At 40.1% G+C, this 18730-nt stretch overlaps 1 protein-coding gene across 7 annotated transcripts in view; it reads left to right on the top strand.

Annotated features, from left to right (window-relative positions):
• Nucleotides 1–18730, top strand: part of HERC3 (HECT and RLD domain containing E3 ubiquitin protein ligase 3) — a 121220-nt gene that overhangs the window by 74409 nt on the left and 28081 nt on the right. For all 7 annotated transcript variants that reach the window (XR_009052513.1, XM_057725835.1, XM_057725840.1 and 4 more), the window contains 7 exons: nucleotides 2679–2702; nucleotides 2790–2879; nucleotides 4062–4232; nucleotides 6024–6167; nucleotides 7098–7264; nucleotides 10204–10270; nucleotides 11405–11487. Coding sequence is in view for 6 of the 7 variants with exons in the window: in XM_057725835.1 (XP_057581818.1) it covers nucleotides 2679–2702; nucleotides 2790–2879; nucleotides 4062–4232; nucleotides 6024–6167; nucleotides 7098–7264; nucleotides 10204–10270; nucleotides 11405–11487 (746 nt within the window). In the remaining variant the exon portion in view is untranslated. The remainder of the gene's footprint in view (nucleotides 1–2678; nucleotides 2703–2789; nucleotides 2880–4061; nucleotides 4233–6023; nucleotides 6168–7097; nucleotides 7265–10203; nucleotides 10271–11404; nucleotides 11488–18730) is intronic.

Consider the following 18730-nt stretch of genomic DNA (forward strand, 5'->3'; position numbering starts at 1 on the left):
GGAACCTGTGGATAAGGAGGCTGTAAAGCCAGCAGCTGCTTTCATAGTCACTTGTCACTTCTCCCATAGTCATTTTAATTTGAAGTGTTCAAAACTTTATCTTGCTTTATAGACCAACACACATGATAAAGATCTTTCTTTTGCCTTGAGAATAGGCAAATAATGCTTAGGATAAAATCTCTTCCGAGAGGGAGGTTAGAAAATTCTGAATGTTGCCACCAGTTTTAAACACACTTCCCCAGGATACTTGTACCTCTTGTAGGTGCCTAGTGTTGTTCTATGTTGTGTGTGTGTTTTAGGGATTTCAGTTCCAGAACTCAAAGTCATTAGAGAAGGAATCAAGTCGGTCTGGGTTCTACGTTCAGGATTCTGCAGCTTGTCTCCCTGGACTGGAATCGTTTCTCTGACTGGTGTTTCTCAGGCTAGGGAAATGTTCCAGGATCCCTGAAGGAACCTATTTCTAAAGGATAAACAAGGTGAATTTTAATTAAAATTGCTTTTCAATGATTTCATTGAAATATACACAAGTGCAAACGTAGGTAAATATACACTTCTTATTCATATAGCCGTTAAACACTATAAAACCAAAGCAAATTTACAAATTAGATATTAACAAAACTCTAAAATCAGTAAAGCAAAAGTTAGCCTCACGGATTTAACGTGGTGAGCACGAATGCCTTGTTGAAACCAAACCCCAATTGCATTGTGATCAGGACTGTGGGCTGCCAGGCCTGGGGCCTTGAGTTCTGCGGCTCCTTCTGTGCACCCAGGGATGACTCAGCTCTCTTTTGTCCTTTTAGCTGCGATTAAACTTTCATTCATGCAGGGAGCCAGGACTGCTCTGGCCTTCTCCTGGGCACAAATGCATCACTTACAAAGGAAGACTGCTTTTCTTCTTTCTTCTTACCCTTGGACAATTCAATATGAAGTGGCACCAGTGCAGTCATTAAAATAAATGCAAATTAGATGGTAACACATCATTATAAAGAGGTCATTCATAATGTGTTTTTATTTTGTTTAGGATATCATTTAAAAAAAACACAAAATTTTAAAAACGCGTAGAGCACTTTCAGATCTCTGGGAGTAAATCCATGGTTTTCTGTTTGAGAAATATTGCTACAGGTCACCATGATCTATACCATTGATTTTGTTTGTTTCTGTTAGGTTATAAACATTATTCATTTAACTTAACCTTTCAGGAGAGATTTCCTTTTTTTCTCCTGATAAATGAAACTAACATACTTCTTAGATATGTTTGTAACATACCTCTTAGCTATGTTTGTGGTTGTATTTATTTATAGACATACCTTGGAGATATTGTGGGTTTGGTTCCAGACCACCACAATAAAGTGAATATCGCAATAAAGCAAGTCACACAAATTTTTTGGTTTCCCAGTGCATGTAAAAGTTATGTTTATATTATACTGTCTGTTAAGTGTGCAGTAGTATTAAGTTTAAAAAAATGTACAAACCTTAATAAAAAAATACTTTATTGCAAAAAAATATTAACCATCATTTTAGCCTTCAAGGTATTGTAATCTTTTTGCAGTGGTAACATCAAAGCTCACTGATCACAGGTCACCGTCGCAAATAACAATGAGAAACTTTGAAATATTGTGAGAATTAGCAAAATGTGACACAGAGACATGAAGTGAGCAAATGCTGTTGGAAAAATGGCGCTGATAATCTTGCAAGACTCAGGCTTGCCACAAAACTTCAATGTGTTTAAAAAAAAAAAAAAAAGCTGTATCTGTGAAACGTAGTACAGTGAAGCACGATAAAACGAGATACGCCTGCATTGTTATTCCCTCCTCAGAAGTTTATTTAGCTTCATTCACATACTGAGGGAGTGTCTTCTGTAGGCCAAACATTGGTCTAAGTGCCTAATCAGGATTTCCTAGGTGGCGCAGTGGTAAAGAATCCACCTACCAATGCAGGGGACATGGGTTCAAGCCCTGCTCTGGGAAGATTCCACATGTTGCAGAGCAGCTAAGCCCGTGTGCCACAACTATTGAGCCCATGTGCCACAACTATTGGAGCCCATGCACCTAGGGCCCGTGCTCCGCAACAAGAGAAGCCACTACAAATGAGGAGCCTGCGCACCACAATGAAGAGTAACCCCCGCTCGCAGCAACTAGAGAAAGCCTGTGTGCAGCAACTAGAGAAAGCCTGTGTGCAGCAACGAAGACCCAACGCAGCCAATAAATAAATAAAGTGCCTAATCAGGGAGAGGTTTCTAAATATTTGATTTCTCCCTGGAGTAACTGTGTGTGTGTGTGTATGTAAGAGGGAGACTTAACATGCTGACAGATGAAATTTCCATTATCCACTTTGCTCAACAAAAGTAACCTCTGAAGTCATGGTGGTAAAGCTCCTGTTTTGGGATTAGATTTCTTATAAATGAGAATTCTGTTACTACAGTGAATTGTGGGGTTAGTGAAATGATTTGTAAAGGTCCTTTAAAACATTTAAGAAAATTGTTTTTAGTGTTTTTCTCAGTCTATATTCATCAGAACAACTGGTCTATTCCATTAAAACTCCAGTGTGCCATTCAAATGGTGTTAGTTCCGTGGCCAAATGGTCAGATAGATTATCTGTTTTTTGTTTTGTTATTTGTAGGGAGTAAAAGGTTCAAGTTTTGTAATCTAGCTAAGAGACTTTTATTTTTCTTTTCACAGAAGGCTCGACCATCTATAATGCAGGTAAATGATGCTTTAACATTTATTTATTTTTCCAGCGGTATTCTCTGTGCAGTATTGTAATATTGCCAATAATGTGTTTTATTCTAGGATGCTGTAACACTTTGTTCCTACCCTTTCATCTTTGATGCCCAAGCCAAGACCAAAATGTTACAGACTGATGCTGAACTGCAGATGCAGGTAACATATTTTAAAAGTTATTTTCTCTTCTTAGGGGTTTCTTTCATCTTACACATTCAGTTGTGATTTTTCCTAATAGGAGAAAGCTTATTTGGATAAGTTTCCATTATAACTTTTAGAACTATTAGAAAAAATTTCAGCAATTTTATATTGAATATAACACACAATATGTGAATGCACATTTACAGAAACTGGGGGCTGGCAAGTGTCTTCGTAAAGGGTCATATGGTAAATATTTGTCTTTGTGGACCATACAGTGTATTCAAGTATTCAACTTTGTCGTAGCACAAAATTTGAATTTTATATAATTTTCACATGTAGTGAAATATTTTTCTTTTGTTTTTCTAAAACCCATTTAAAAATGTAAAAACTGTTGTTAGCTGAAGTGCGGTACAAAAGCAGGCAACAGGCTGAATTCGGTCTGTGGGCCATTATTTGCTGACCTTGATAGATAATTAAATGGTGCGTGGCAGTTCTTTATTGAGCAAAAAGGTTAGATTTGTTTGATTTATCTTAAACACATTTTTATTGTAAAATATAATTGGTTTTGTCAAGCCTACAAAGATGTTTGTGAATTAGCAATCCAAATCTACCAGTTCCTACTGTTGGTGGATACATAACTTCATTCATCTCCCTCTCCGCCTCCCCATCGTTTTGTCTCTCTCCAGCTCTTATCTATATTTAGTGCTCTCTCTATGTATATATGTTTTCACAGTGATATATCCATGATATTGACAATTTAAAGGTTTTTCAGAGAAAATGGACATTTTTCAAAGAATAAACACCATTTAGCAAGCGGTTGTTAGATTTCTTTTCCTGCCACTTTGAAAGTCATGGTTTCTACCTGCTCTCCATCATCACTTTCTTCTACTAAGATATTATTTCAGGCTTAATCAGCTTAGTCTAAATCATTTTCCTGGAATGAGTTATGGATCATATGGTTTATAAAGTGTTTCAGTTAATCTCTTTGGGTTCAGATTAGAAAGATTTGTGTGTTTTGTAAACATGAGTAACTGAGAAAATGTACTGGAAAAGTTAGGAGGAAAATAAAGAACAAGATGGAGATACAGTCAGCCTGCCCCACACGCACCACCCACCCCTTTCCAAAGGCACGGCTGGCTGCCATCCCAACTCACAGGTGTGCTCTGAGTGGTAACTGTGCTCTTGGATGTGCTGTTCCAGGTGGCGGTCAACGGGGCCAACCTGCAGAACGTCTTCATGCTTCTCACCTTGGAGCCTCTGCTGGCCAGAAGCCCCTTCTTGGTCCTTCACGTTCGCAGGAGCAACCTTGTTGGAGATGCCCTAAGAGAGCTGAGCATTCATTCTGATATTGATTTGAAAAAGCCTCTCAAAGTGAGCCCTTCAGTATATTCTTCTACATACCTTCCTGGGTTTTCTTTAAACAGTGTTGATGAAGCAGCAAAGATCTTATTAAAATCGTGGAGTACAGCCATTCATTTTTTCTTTCATTCATTTTACAAGAATTTACTCACCTCTTTCTGTCCAATCACCAACCAGAACATCTCAGCATGACATCAGATAAAAATGCCAGTGGATTCCTTGAGGGAATATAGGGCCTTCTTTGTCTGCTCTCTTCAGTTTACCTGCTCCAGCTCTACCAAAACCAAGCAAACAACAGCACTCCTAAAGCTTCAACTAGGTAAAACTACCAAGCCAGCATCTAGGAAGTCTTTGGATGTCAAAGATTTAAGAGAAAGAAGATAAAAAAAGAAGAGAACGGAAAGGTAGCAGGATCGACTGGGCAGCTCATGGCCTGTTATGATAGGTCCTCTTAGTACTCTGAAATGATTAAATTAAGAAATTGTCTTTCCTCATGGGTTATGCATGTTTGTGTTACCGCTTAGTGTATTCGCAGGGCTTAGCGCAATGCTTGGTACACAGTAGCTGGTCGGTAAATAGTGAATTATTGAAGTTTTAAGTCATTTACCTTTCCCTTCAGAAGACTTTTCTAACTGTATTTGCAATCCTGTTGTAAACTCCAGTTTCTGAAATGTAATAGGCAAGAAACTGATGGTCTTTATGATACTGTCACCCTTTTCAGAATTTCCAGTAAGTAGTATCAGTCCCGTCAGTCTGCCTGGGAGTTCTCCCTGGAACTTCTGAGTTAGATCTTTGATACTGGAAAGAGAGGGGTCTTTCTTGGCCTCCTGTTTTCAGTCAGTAATTCAGATGAGACAATTCTTGCCTGGTAGCATGCTTAGGTCTTCTGCTGGCATCCATATAATGAGAGGCCTTTGCTCTCCTCCTGCTCTAGGCAACCTTGAACACAGCCACCAGGATAAGCTTTTTTTTTTTTTTTTTTTTTGACTGCACCATGCAGCATGCGGGGTCTTAGTTCCCTGTTCCCTGACCAGGGATCAAACCAGTAGAAGCACGGAGTCTTAACCACTGGACCGCCAGGAAGTTCCCAGGATAAGCTTTCTTAAAAGCTGTTTTTAGCTTTGTGCTTGAGCCCTTTACCAGTAAAATGGGGGTGACAATAGGAATTCCTGTGTGTAAGACTGTTGTGAGGATTAAGTTAATAGAGTTTAATGGCTGGCTGGCATGTAGGAAGCTCTCAGTAAATCTCGCCCTTTGGTTTGCTGTCGTTGTTACTGTGGTGGGTCCAGCGTGCTCCATGCAGGTCTTCGATGGGTCTCTTTCTAGCCCCTCCCAGAGCCCAGGTCTGCGTCCGCTCCGAAGGCCCTCCTCCCTTTCATATGCATATTAGAAGCCCGCTGAGAGAGAGTTCTTCCTTTACTCAAGTTAGGCACTGCTTTTCTCTGGGTGCCAGAACATTTACCTCTCAGTGTATCTGACTCTGTGAAAATAAAATGTATTCCCCACTTGGTTCTTTTATGTTTGCCTCCTTGTCCCAAATAGATGGTAAACGTTCTATGGACATATAGTAAACTTCTGACTTTCTCTGTATCCTGTGAGGTGCCTGGTAAAATTTTGTATGTGTATAAGTGCCTTGTTAATAATCAGCAGATACACTGCAGTTTTCATTGTATCAGTTTATTCTCTGTTACATCTTCCTTTCTTTGTCCTGACTTTGGAAAGTTTGCTTTAAAAAAACAACAACACAGACATAAAATGCCAATGATTTCCCTGAAGTACTAATTCTGCTTTCATTGTTTTAAGGTCATTTTTGATGGTGAAGAAGCAGTGGATGCTGGTGGTGTCACAAAAGAGTTCTTTCTTTTACTGTTAAAAGAATTGTTGAATCCCATCTATGGAATGTTTACCTACTATCAGGATTCCAATCTCTTGTGGTTTTCAGATACGGTAAGTTAGTGATGTCCCCATTCAACAGATGGATTGAATTAAGCTTCCTTTTTTGTTGTCAGACCAATCCCTAGCCTTCTGATGTTTACAAAGGGGAGCATAACAAAGACAGTCGTTTAACATGTCTAAACAGTGCACCCAGTCTTTCATGTTGCACCTGTTGCCAAGACCTCGCAGTGTGTTTTGTCACCCATCAGTTCCATTTCCATTTCTAGTCAGTAAGCCCCAAGTTTTGTAATCCTCGGAGGGTGGAAAGAGCATGGTATGATAAAGAAATTGGTTTTATGACATGTAAAAAGTAATTGGCTAATATATCTTATTTTAATAACAGTGATAGTATGTGTGTGAATACTCATACAGATACACAGACACACACTTTATTTTTGAAAATTCAGTAGGAGAGCTAAGTTTTAAAAGGCATTCTCATTTCAAGCAGACTATAGTTTAGTTCTTTTTCTACCAGAGTTTTCTCCCTAGATCTGCACTGTGCTGAAAGGTAGCCATTAACCTCCTGTGGCTATTTAAATTTAAATTTTATTTAATTAAATAATACTAAAGTCATTCCCTCAGTTGTACTAACCAGGGTTCAAGTGCTCGGTAGATACATGTAGCTAGTGGCTGCCATCTGGGACAGCACAGGATAGAATGGTCCCATCATTGCAGAAAGTTCTGTTGGACAGCATTGCTCTAAATGAGGATAGGCTGTTCTCTGTATCACAGATCACCTGTAAATGCCTAACTTTGTCTACATTCCATCTTTGGGGGACAGTTGAACTTTTGTTAGGGGTATTTCTCTGCTTCAGAAGGTAACTAAATATTAATGAGATCTTCATTCTTTCATACTGAGAATATGTTAAGGTAAATAGCAGATTGTTTTGAGGGCCACAAACACTGCTTTTGTGTTTCACACATTTGCACATGTGCTGAAAGTGTTTTGTAGAGCACAACTGGTTTCACTTGATTGGCATAACCTGCGGACTCGCCATCTACAACGCCACGGTGGTGGACCTGCACTTCCCATTGGCTCTCTATAAGAAGCTGCTGAATGTGAAGCCTGGCCTGGAAGACCTGAAAGAGCTGTCACCCACAGAAGGAAGGTATGGAGCTGAAAGACTGGAGCCTGGTGTGGAGAACTGCTCTGGCACTGGGATTAAAGGTTGAAAGCACCACCTGCACAAGTTAGAGTCTATCGTTAGGCTGTGCTGTGTATGCTTTGTCTTAAGACGTAGCTCCACAGCTGCTGGCTTGAAGCAATGCCTGTGTCACTCAAAGGGCAGAAGGAGAAAAAGGAAAAGTCACAGCTGCCCAGGAATCCAGAATAATCTTTACTTTTCTTATCCTGAACAAAAAATGACTTCGAGGTTTGTCATGGTCCATAAATACAGGGGAGAAAGTATTGAAAAGGGAGCCTGTATTTTAAAAAAATTGACAGGTCTCCCTGTTCTTTTGTGTCTCTCTTTTCTGTGTTTCCTTGACTTTCACACTACGACCCACACTCACAGCACTTCTGGTCACCAATGTGTGGGTGGTTTTCCCCCATACCACCAAGTAATTCTCCACACCAGCTGGTGTCCTACAATCTATCTCCATTCTGACACCATCTACCCAGAGATAGCATTGGATCCCACAGGTTAAGTCCTCGGTCTCTCAAGACTGCTGTCACCCTACTTCAGGTGCCAATTGCAGGTAGTAGGTCCCCACGTTACTCACAACTTCTGCCTGATTTGGTTACAGATCAGAGCTCCCCATGACCCCCTCCTCAGGTTCGATTAATTTCCTAAAGTGGCTTGAAGAATTCAGGGAAACACATGGGTTTCCCACTTTATTCAAGGACGTGACAAAGGATACAGATGAAAAGCCAGATGCAGAGATATGTAGGGTGAGGCCTGAAGGGGTCCTGAGTGCAGTAGGAGCTTCTGATCCCGTGGCGTTGGGGTGCAGCACCCTCCCAGGGTGTGGATGTGTTCACCAGCCTGGAAGTTCCCTGAGCCCCCGCGAGCTTTTTGGGATTTTATGATGGCTTCCTTACAACAGAGTGATCAATTATGATCTCAGTTTCCAGTCCCTCTCCCCTCTCTGGAGAATGGGGGGGGGGGGGGTGGAGCTGAAAATTCCAAGCTTCTAATCATGGCTGGGTCCTTCTGGTGACGAGCCCCCACCCAGGAGCCCACCCAGAGTCACCCCATTAGAACACAAGGTGCTCCTAGTACTCACATCACTTAGGAATTTACAAGGGTTTTGGGAGCCCTGTGCCAAGGAACTGGGGGCAGAGACCAACATATATATTTTCTGTTATCTCACAGAACCTTTCTGAGAAAGTGGCTTAATTGAGATATAATTCACACACCACACAATTCACCCAGCTAAAGTATATAATTCAGTTACTTTTAGTATATTCGGAGTTGTGCAGCCTTTACTACATTCAACTTTAGAATATTTTCATCACCTGAAAAAGAAACCTGGTACTCCTTAGTCAACATCCCCAACTTCCTCATCCCCCAAGCCCTAGGCAGCCACTAATCTACTTTCTGTCTCTGTAGACGTGCCTATTCTGGATATTTCACATAAACGGAATCATACAATATGGGTTTTTTTGGTGGCTGGCTTCTTTCACACAGCATGTTTTCAAGGTTCACCTAAGTTGTAACTTGTATCAGTATTTCATTTCTTTTTATTGCCAACTAATATTTCTTTGTATGGATTTACCACATTTTGTTTATCCATTCATCAGTTGATGGACATTTGGCTTGTTTCTGCCTTTTGGCTGTTACTAATAGTGCTGCTGTGGATGTTCTTACACACTTTTTGTGTAGACATAAGTTTTCATTTTTCTTGAGTATATACCTAGGAGTGGAATTGCTAGGTCAAATGGTAACTCTGTGTTTAGCCTTTTGAGGAACCTCCAGACTGTTTTCCAGAGTAGTGGAGCCGTGTTTTTGTGTTATTTTTCTTTCTGGCTGTTAAAAACTCCTTTTATTCTGAGTTTCTCTGTAATGATTTTAGGTAGCAGAAGGTGAAGTATATAAAAAGACACCATATCCTTGGCTTTCTGTAAACAGCACAAGTCTTTTGACTTCAACAGGAAGGAAAATCCCTTTTTTATGGAGAAAGAATACTGATTTTAAGATGGAGATAGAGGAAGGGTAGCCTCTAAGGTGTCCTCTGGAAATGAGACTGTCATATCACCAGTGTAGGACACCAGTACAGAGAAATCATAAAGTATGTGGGGAGGGGGGGCAGAGAGAGAGGAAAAGAAAATTTAGAAGGAATATAAAAAAATGGCAGAGGAGACCCAAGCAGGGTTGCTTTTTTGGTAAGTGAGAGTGACAGAAGTGTGTGCTGTTTTCTTTGCCAATCTGGCTGAGAATGATACATTTCAAGTAATGATCTTGGCTGGTTAACTGGAAACAGATTTAAATTCCACACGAAGAATTTTCTTTCTGGGCAACTCTTTATGGAACTGCCAGACTCCGAGCTCACTGAAGAAGAAAGTGTGAATGAGGTCTAGTTACAAGTATGTATTCTCGTGAGAGCTGCGATATGATCATTGTTCTTTAATATGGCAGATAATAGGGTCCTTTAACATAGAGAGCCCCTTGCATTAACAAGGAAGCCATTCAGATTCCTTAGTGGCTGCAATGCTTTGTAGCTTTTCTTAAATAAGAGGATTATTCTATTAATGCATATGGATGAAGCCAGTCTGTAGGACCACTGTAAGACCATCTCATATATCTACTTCCAAGGAATACCAGAGTTAACACGTGTGTCAGATATAAGTCCATCTGAATTTCTTCATAAATTCAGTAAAATTTGTGAGTAGGAACAGAGAACAATTAATGCGTGTCTTACAAGTCAACTGCCGTGTTTCCTTTCAAGATACAGTTAACATGATTTTCTGTCAGTCTGGATTTATGTTCATCCTAGAACCTTCTTTTATAGCTTTTCCTTGCAAACAATCTGGGCATATGACTGAAGTAGAAACACTACGGCCACGTCTGATTTGCCTCTTTTCCTTTCTCTGTCACTCTGTGATTAGGAGTCTTCAAGAACTTTTAGATTACCCAGGGGAAGATATTGAGGAGACTTTCTGCCTCAACTTCACGGTAAGGATTTCCACAGTTGTTCATGATTGTAGCTCTTTCATCCTGCTTACAGGTCATAATTAACATTAATTTTTCTCCAAATCAAAGAACAAATTCAGAGACTTCTCTGAACCAAATTATTTTAGTCATAGTGTCTTTTTTAAAATCAAAGTATAGTTGCTGTACAATATTATATTAGTTATAGGTATCAACATAGTGATTCACAATTTTTAAAGGGTCTACTCCATTTATACTTATCATAAAATATCCGCCATGTTCCTCGTGTTGTACGGTATATCTTTGTAGCTTATTTTACACATAACAGTTTGGACGTCTTAATCCCCCACCCCTATGTTGTCCCTCCCCTCCTCCCTCTCCCTGCTGGTAGCCACTTGTTTGTTCTCTAAATCTGTGAGTCTGCTTCTCTTTTGTGATATTCACTAATTTGTTGTATTTTTTAGATGCTATGTATAAGTGACATCATACAGTATTTGTCTTTCTCAGTCTGACTTATTTCACTTAGCATAATGTCCTCCAAGTTCATTCGTGTTGCTGCAAATGGCACAATTTCCTTCTTTTTTTTTATGCCTGAGTAGTATTCCATTGTATATATAGACCGCATCTTCTTTATCTGTTTATCTGTTGATGGACATTTAAGTTGCTTCCATATCTTGGCTATTGTAAATAATGCTGCTGTGAACATTGGGGTGCAGGTATCTTTTCGAATTACTGTTTTTGTTTTTTTCAGATATATACCCAGGAGTGGAATTGGTGGGTTATATGGTAGTCAAAGTGTCTTGAATGTCACAAGAATTCAGTAAATGTGTTGAATAAATGAATGAATGATTAATCTATATAATTAGGCAAATTACTGAAGCATTATTGCTCTTTATTCCTATGCGTATAATTTCTAGAGTTCATATCATTTTCTCTTTGATTGCATTTAGTGGCAACTCCATGTCTTAAAACAAAAGATATCTTTTAAGATGCCGATGTTCTCTGACTCAGGTTCCCTTTCTTCTTCTGAGAATGTTCTGTGGTAATAAGTAGTCCTTAAGCTACACTTGTTCCCAAAGCTTCTCTTAGTCATTTGGGGTCTAGAAAAATAAGTGGTCAACAAAATTGAAACGTTTCTCTCTTCCCCTGTAAATACAGATTTGTCGGGAAAGCTATGGTGTGATTGAACATAAGAAACTGATCCCCGGGGGAGACCGAGTGGCCGTGTGCAAGGAGAACAGGTTAGTCCTGACCCTGTGCTATGCACACATTGCTTCAGTTCTCTGCACTTTTCTTTTTAAGGGCAAGACTGAAGTTAAATTTTCATCCTTTCTTCAGAGGAAGGAAGGGTGCTTAAGGCAAGTGTACAGATTTAATAGTAGAGAAAGTGGCAGACCTGGGTTCAGGAGATAATTATTTTAGTTCTCCATCCCCGTCTTCCTGGCTTTGACCCTGAGCAGACCGCACAAACTGCCTGACCTCAGTTTTTCATCTTTCAAATGGGGGTTATAATAACCATCCTGCCTCCCTCGTGGAAGGGTTCTAAGACTAAAGTGAGATCATTTATAGGAGAACATTTTGGAATGATTGAACTCCCAGCATTTAGCACAAGGTTTCCAGTATCCAGAAGAGTGACTGGCACAAAAATGCTCCAAAAAATATGTGAAGAATAAGCCAATGTTATAAAGATGCTTACTATTGTGGTTTTATTGCTAAAGAATTTGTATCACAGGTTTTATGTTAAATTCTTTCTACCTCATGAAAATTAATTCAAGTATATCTGATTTTTCAGGATGATTTTCTCTGTGTTATCTCTTTGAGGAGAAAAAAAGTTCAATTTTGTTTACTTTTGAATTAAATTATGAGTGAGGTTGTTGGCCATCTGCATAGTAATGAATTCAGTTTACAAACACCGAGTGTTTGCTGTGTGCCAGGCATGTTGCTGGATATAGGAAATAAGTAACTTTTATCCTCAAGACTAGCTGGGGAGGGATAGTGTAATGAATGATTGCAGTAGATTATGGTGCGTATGATAGGAAAGTGATAGATCAAGTGCCGAGCAACCAGGAGGAGAGGCCACCGCACTTTAACCGAACATTGAAGAGGGAAAACATTTTAGGCACAGGGAATAACGTGAGTCAGACTCTCAAATTTAACACATGACAGAGAATGATGAGTACTTGTGGGGCGGGAGCTAGTGTGTGGGTGCAATAGTATTGGGGTGGAGATGGTCAAGACTTTCAATGGGTTTGGAATGGGACATGGTCGACAGTTTTAGCGTGGTAACTGGTGGCCATATGGAAGTCAGCCGTGTGTGGAGAGACCCATTAGGCGGCTGATGAGATAGCTCAGGTAAAGGGTGGTGAGGGCCAAAATGTAGGTAGCAGGGATACAGAGTCGGCTACTAGTGTCTGATTGTATACAGATGGTACAAGAGAGGCATGTATTGATAAAAAAAAAAACAACTCTGAGGCTTCTAATTTGGACAGCTGCCCAACAGGAAGCAGCATCTGTGGTGCAGGGTGGCAGGGAAAGAGTTCCATTTTGTATATGTTGATTTTGACATGTCTGCGTGATACCTAGGTGATTTTGTTTAGAGCTGAGAATTTATGTGTATCTCAAGAGAAGTCTTTTTTTTTTAAATCAATTCATAGTTTGTTTTTTTAAGTAGAATGTTTTCCTTTTTTGCATTTAAAATTTTCATATAGTTTTTAAAGGTTACTTTCCATTTACAGTTATTACAAAATATTGGCTGTATTCCCACATTGTGCGATACATCCTTGAGCCTTTCTGACACCCAGTAGTTTGTACCTCCCTTTTCCCCAACCCTTATGTTGCCCCTACCCCATGGCAGATAACCTTTAGTTTGTTCTCTATATTTGTGTCTGCTTCTTTTTTGTTATATTCATTAGTTTGTTGTATTAGGAGAAAAGTCTTAATAGTTTATTTGTTTACTTATGCCAGCCTTAACCACCAGTGACGTTGAGGTCGCCTACACAAAGAAAAAAGTGGTGAAATAAATAAAAAATGAGGACAGGGAAAATGTATCTTCTTAGAGGAATTGTATATATTAGATTAGAAGGTAGATTCTTGAGATGAGGACTTGAGATCATTAGCACATTGGCTAGAGACAAAACGTCGTGGCTTAAAGAAGTGGTGGGGGTGGGGGAAGATGAGGGAATGGCGGTCTCCACTTGGGAGGGTTGTGAGCAAGGGAAGCCTTCTGGAAGCAAGGGTTCATTGAAGCTGTGGACAAAGTTACCGATGTAAAGAAGTTGGATGCTGTTTTAAGCATGTTGGGAAATTAAAGCTAATTCACTCTGGGTTTTAGTTGGCTCCGTACTATAAATAGTTGCAAAGATGCAGACAGAGATCCTATGAAATTCACTCTATCCAAGTGATGTATGTTGGCTTCCTCCCATGAATCTTCCGTTTTGAAACTAAGAATGATAGAAAAACTGACAGGCCTCTTCTTTCATCCTTTTATGTTTTTAAAGGTAGCTAGAAGCCAAAGTGGTCTAATGTAACATTCAGTAATCTTTTTTGTCATGTAAACCTTCCAGACACTCCAGGAAGCCTCACAGACAAAATGGCTATTTTGGGGGGCGGAAAGTGTGAGCTATAATACCAGAGTTAAGTAAAATAATGCAGAAGTTGCCACAAACCCAACAAAATGGCTTCAGATCATGAAATTATCTTGACTCTGGGAGGCTAGTCTTGTCTCAAGTAGATGTTTCAGTCGAAATTCTAACTTGATAAGAATCTCTTGGAACTGAAAGCACTGTCCTTTCTTTATATAGTGTTGGTATTTTTGTTAACAGCAAATGATTTGTTTAATAAGAACAGTCTCGTTATTCTGTAGAACCCTGATAATTTTTTTAAAATTTTATTTATTTTGAAATATTTTTTTATTTGGCCCTGCTGGGTCTTCGGTGCGGCAGGTGGGATCTTTGTTGCAGGGATGGAGCCGGGCCCCCTGCATTGGGAGTGCGGAGTCTTAGCCACTGGACCACCAGGGAAGCTCTTGACAGTGTTTTTAGAATCGGGGAATTTATGGCAGATCATAAAGTGGCTTTGTGGGTCCAGGTGGTTTCTCTTCCCTCCTGGTTTTGATGATCGCTTTATAACATATATATGTGTGTATGTACATGTGTAGATACATCTGTAGCCCTTAGTCTTTCAAAGGATGTCTGAGCTTTTGCGTCAGGTTTCAGACACGATAGTGTGTGTGTCATGTGTTAGGATCCAACAGTGGGCTAGGCAAGCAGCCTGAGGAGGGCACATTCAGAATTTCTTCTCATTCTGGTGAGTCATCCTAATGTGCTGTATGTTGGGTGCACCGGTTGGGGAAAAGAGTGATCTCCTGCGGGCATGGATGATTTGTGATGTAGTCTGCAGAGGAAGCAGGTGTTGGGACGTCACGCTCTTTTTCATATCTTTATAAAACTGTTTCTCTTTGAGTACTTTTTGTCTCTGCCTTTTTTGCTCTCTCTTTCTGGGTCTGAGTTTTTCTCATTCTGTCTCCTTCTTTCTCTCTCTCACTCTGTCTCCCCTTATTCGGTAGGTGTTTCTTCGAATCAGCAATTGAATTGACTTAACAGTTGAGGGACAGTTTGTGCTGGAATACTGAAATATAACGCAGTTTGTTTAGGGTGGTAAGCTGTTCTCATATACAACCATAAATGAAATATGAAGACAAAATCGATTAATTGAATTGGAAGGGGTTCAGAGAAATCCCCGTGGACAGATGCATCCGGGAGGATGGATGTGGGATAGAGCTGTTGGGAGGGCTCCTAAGATTTGGATACTAGAAAGTAGAGACGAGGATATAACAAAAAGGGAAAGGTGCTCTGTAAAGTTTGTGAGCAAAGGAGTCACATGATAGAAGTGAGTCCTTGGCACACTTTCTTTCTTCATCTTTTTTTCCCTTCTCTACTATTTATATCTGTTGCTGACTCTTGGGCTGCAGCCGGTAGGCCCACAAGCCTTGTACTTGCCCACCCTCGAGACCGAAGAAAGAGCCCAGAGTCAGCAACAGAGACATCAGTGGTTTAATGGATGGGGAATCTTACATGTCTGAAGCAAGGTTCTGGAGCAACACCCCACTGTGTGCAGCCATGGGCAGGCAGAACGTGGCGGCAATTTTTGCTACCAGGGAGAAGGGGGAGGTTACCAGCTGTAGGGGGAATTGACGTCAGGTTGGCTTTCGGTTATCAGGGAAGGGAACAGAGGGGCATGCCCCTCAACACCCCTTTGATAAGCTATCTTAGTGGAGATGTTCTGATCTCAAGTTAGCATGATCATTAGCTGGGGCCTGGGGCCAAGTATGTGGGAAGGTCCGTCATGTGAGTGGAGTGTAGGTGAAGCAGGCACAGTTCGAGCAGGGGATGTACAGAGAGCAAGAGAACAGCCATCCTGAATGTCCTGACCGTACACTGACATACGCACTCCTGGACATTGCTGATCCCGTGAGTGGCCCTCAGGATCAGTGCAGAGAGCGTGCTTTTGTTTAAAGGCATGTGGGTTCCTTTTTGTTTTCTTTGCAGTTATTTGTCCCTAACTGACTTCAGGGCTGCTTCTACAAAACATTTTCCATAAAGATGTTCTGACGACAGACAGGTTCCTTAAAAGAAAGACAGTACATAATTTCAAAGGAGTAATAAGGGAACTTAGGTTATTCTTTTACTTGTATCCTGAAACTCCATTATTCTGTTACCATGATGTTCTAAAAAATAGCTGCTCTCTTTCTGAAAAAGTTTTCAAATCTTGGTGCAATAAAATGGGCTGTCATTTTAAATATTGCCAGGCGGCAGGGGAGGGGGGTCCTTGTTTTTATTGCCAGTACACTGTGTTTGAAATTAAAATATGGGATGGCTTCTGTGTTAGGTGCGAGTTTGGGTTTTGGCTTTTCTGGGCTGCTAGCATTTACTGAGCACACGGTGAACTCATCCACACTGCTTTAGGCACTGTTGTTGCTGACTCTATACTTGGTGACAGGAGGCAGACCTCCTTGCTGTCACAGTTACCTGTTGGGAAGGCCTCTGAGAACATAGTGTGGTTATTTCCACATTACATAACATTGCTGTCATAGTTAGGGACAGCCAGAAAAAGTGAATTTTTTTCCTTTATCTTTAATGTTGCAAAAAGCAGAAATCTTACCATCAGAGCGTGTTGAGATCCTGGTAAGAAAGCTTGTATACGATGGTAAAAGATTAATCATTGGAGCTGTTACTTCCTTTTGACTGTTATATGCTGTGACCTCATCACTGGGGGTCCTTTTTGGGTATTTCATAGATTAGTCTAAGAAAATTAAATGAAAGAACCCAAAGAATAACACCTGCTGGATTTTGAACTTGAGCAGTTGTATATATAGATACTGCTGGCATTAAAGCTGTTTTTGTTAACAGTGAGATATTTGCTATAACCACTGCCCTGGAGGAAAATGTCAGAAGGGTACCAATTCTGTATCCATAATTTATTACATTCCATTTGGACTTAAAATTGCTTTATTTCCTTGGACAAGAGCTGTAGACAGACAAGTGAATTGTAAGCATCCAGGTAAAAGAACGTCTGTGGGTGATTATTGGTGGCTGCACTTTAGCTAAATCTTGCCACAGCTGGCAGTCACATCTGGATGATACTGTATTACGTGACTATTCATGGCTATTTCTCACACTCTGTAGCATGGTGTTATTACCATTAATTTAAAAAAAAACCCACATATCATTCTAGATTTGCTCCAGTTTTAACTCAGTTTAACCAAATCAAATGCAATCAGTATCTTCCCCCATTTCTTCTATATTAAAAAAAGAGGTGGGAAGAGAGAATAGTAAAAAGGAAATGCAAGGCTTAAGGTAAGTGCTCCAAAGGGCACCTAGATTCCATAGAGAGAACCTGAGAATAAAACCCACACATGACAAACAGTTCTAGCTCCTTAAGACCTACTGCAGTTAGGACTAATGAAAGACTTCACTTGATCTCTTGAGATAGTCTATGAGAGGTGTAGTCTTTAAGATCTGCCTGGTACTTGCACTGGACTGTTATAGGAATAGCAGATAATTAAAATGCCAGTAACACGTCTCGAGTGCTTCCCTTGTGTCAGGCATTATCCTAAGTTCTTCACATGCAGTCCTCCCCACTTTACAGTTGAAGAAACTGAGGCAAAGAGAGGCATAAGTCACTCATTCAAGGTTACACAGCTTAGCAGTCCAGGGTTCAAAAACCAGAGCCAGGATTCAAAGCCATTCTGTTTGAGAACTTGTGCTCTCAGCATACTGCCACTTACAGGCCAAGACCAGGGCTCCAGAGTCCCCATTGTCCCCTCATCCCTTGAAGGTAGATGACTTTGAAGAGTTTGCTGTTTTCATTTCAGGCAGACTATGCAATTTTTAAAAAACAAAGTTGGCATAGTTAAAAACATACTATATACATATAAAATTGTATGTCTGAATTTTTAAACTTAGGTTGAGACAATGCTTGTATCTATCATGTTATTATAAAGCCCCCATGGACACCCTTAATAATGGCTGCATAGCCTGCTGTGTGAATGTATATTTTCTATTCTTTCCCTTTTGGGTTTCTGGCTTGTTTCTGTGTTCTTTTTTTTTCTGTCCCTTTTTTTCTTTCTCTTCCCCCTCCTTCATTTTTAATAAGACTGTATCAGACATCTTATGTATAAAGCTTCGTTTGTTTTTAAAACTGCTTTTTAATGGTAAAGTCCCAAGGGTGAAATTGAATTAGTGTATATCATTTTGAATTTGTTGATATTTTTGCTAAATTGATTTTGCCAATGAATTATACCAGCTTATACATTATCATCAGTGTTTGAGTACCCATTTCACCTAATCCTTACAAATACTGTGTTCTTTAAAACAACAGAAATCTAATTTAAAACGAAACTTGACCTCAGGTGTAAAATTTTGTATTTCTTCCATACATAGGCTACATTACATATTCTGCACAGCACTGATGCATTTTACTGATGTTTACCTCTAAAATATTTTTGTTTAAAAAAAAGTGAATTAGGTAGAAGTGGTCATTGCGCAACATTGTTAATGTATTAAATGCCACTGAATTGTTCATTTAAAATGGCTAATGATGTTTTGTGAATTTCACCGCAATAAAAAAGTGTGCTTGTGTCTCTGTGTGTGCACATGCAAATGTGTCTGTGTATGCTGGACTGTAAACTCTAAGGCAGGGAGAGCCGCTGGGCTGTGCTCGGGCAAGGAGTGTGGGTCTGCTGCAGTCTTCTGCATAATGCTCTTAGAGACTGAGAGGAATGCGTAATGCACATTGCCTTTCTTTCTGCCAGTTATGTTGTGCATTGCTTACTAATTTGGGCCTGTCATGGATGAAAAAAGGTTTATGAGTGAGAGTCTTTGACCTGCCTTGAAGAGAGGGTATCCTGCTCCATGTTAACACGCAAGTTTTATGGCTGCCTCAGGAACTATCAAATAAGCAGTGCAGGAAACAGGGGGGAAAGAT

The sequence above is a fragment of the Hippopotamus amphibius genome, chromosome 3 (genome assembly GCF_030028045.1).
Source record: "Hippopotamus amphibius kiboko isolate mHipAmp2 chromosome 3, mHipAmp2.hap2, whole genome shotgun sequence".
Taxonomy (NCBI): Eukaryota; Metazoa; Chordata; class Mammalia; order Artiodactyla; family Hippopotamidae; genus Hippopotamus; species Hippopotamus amphibius.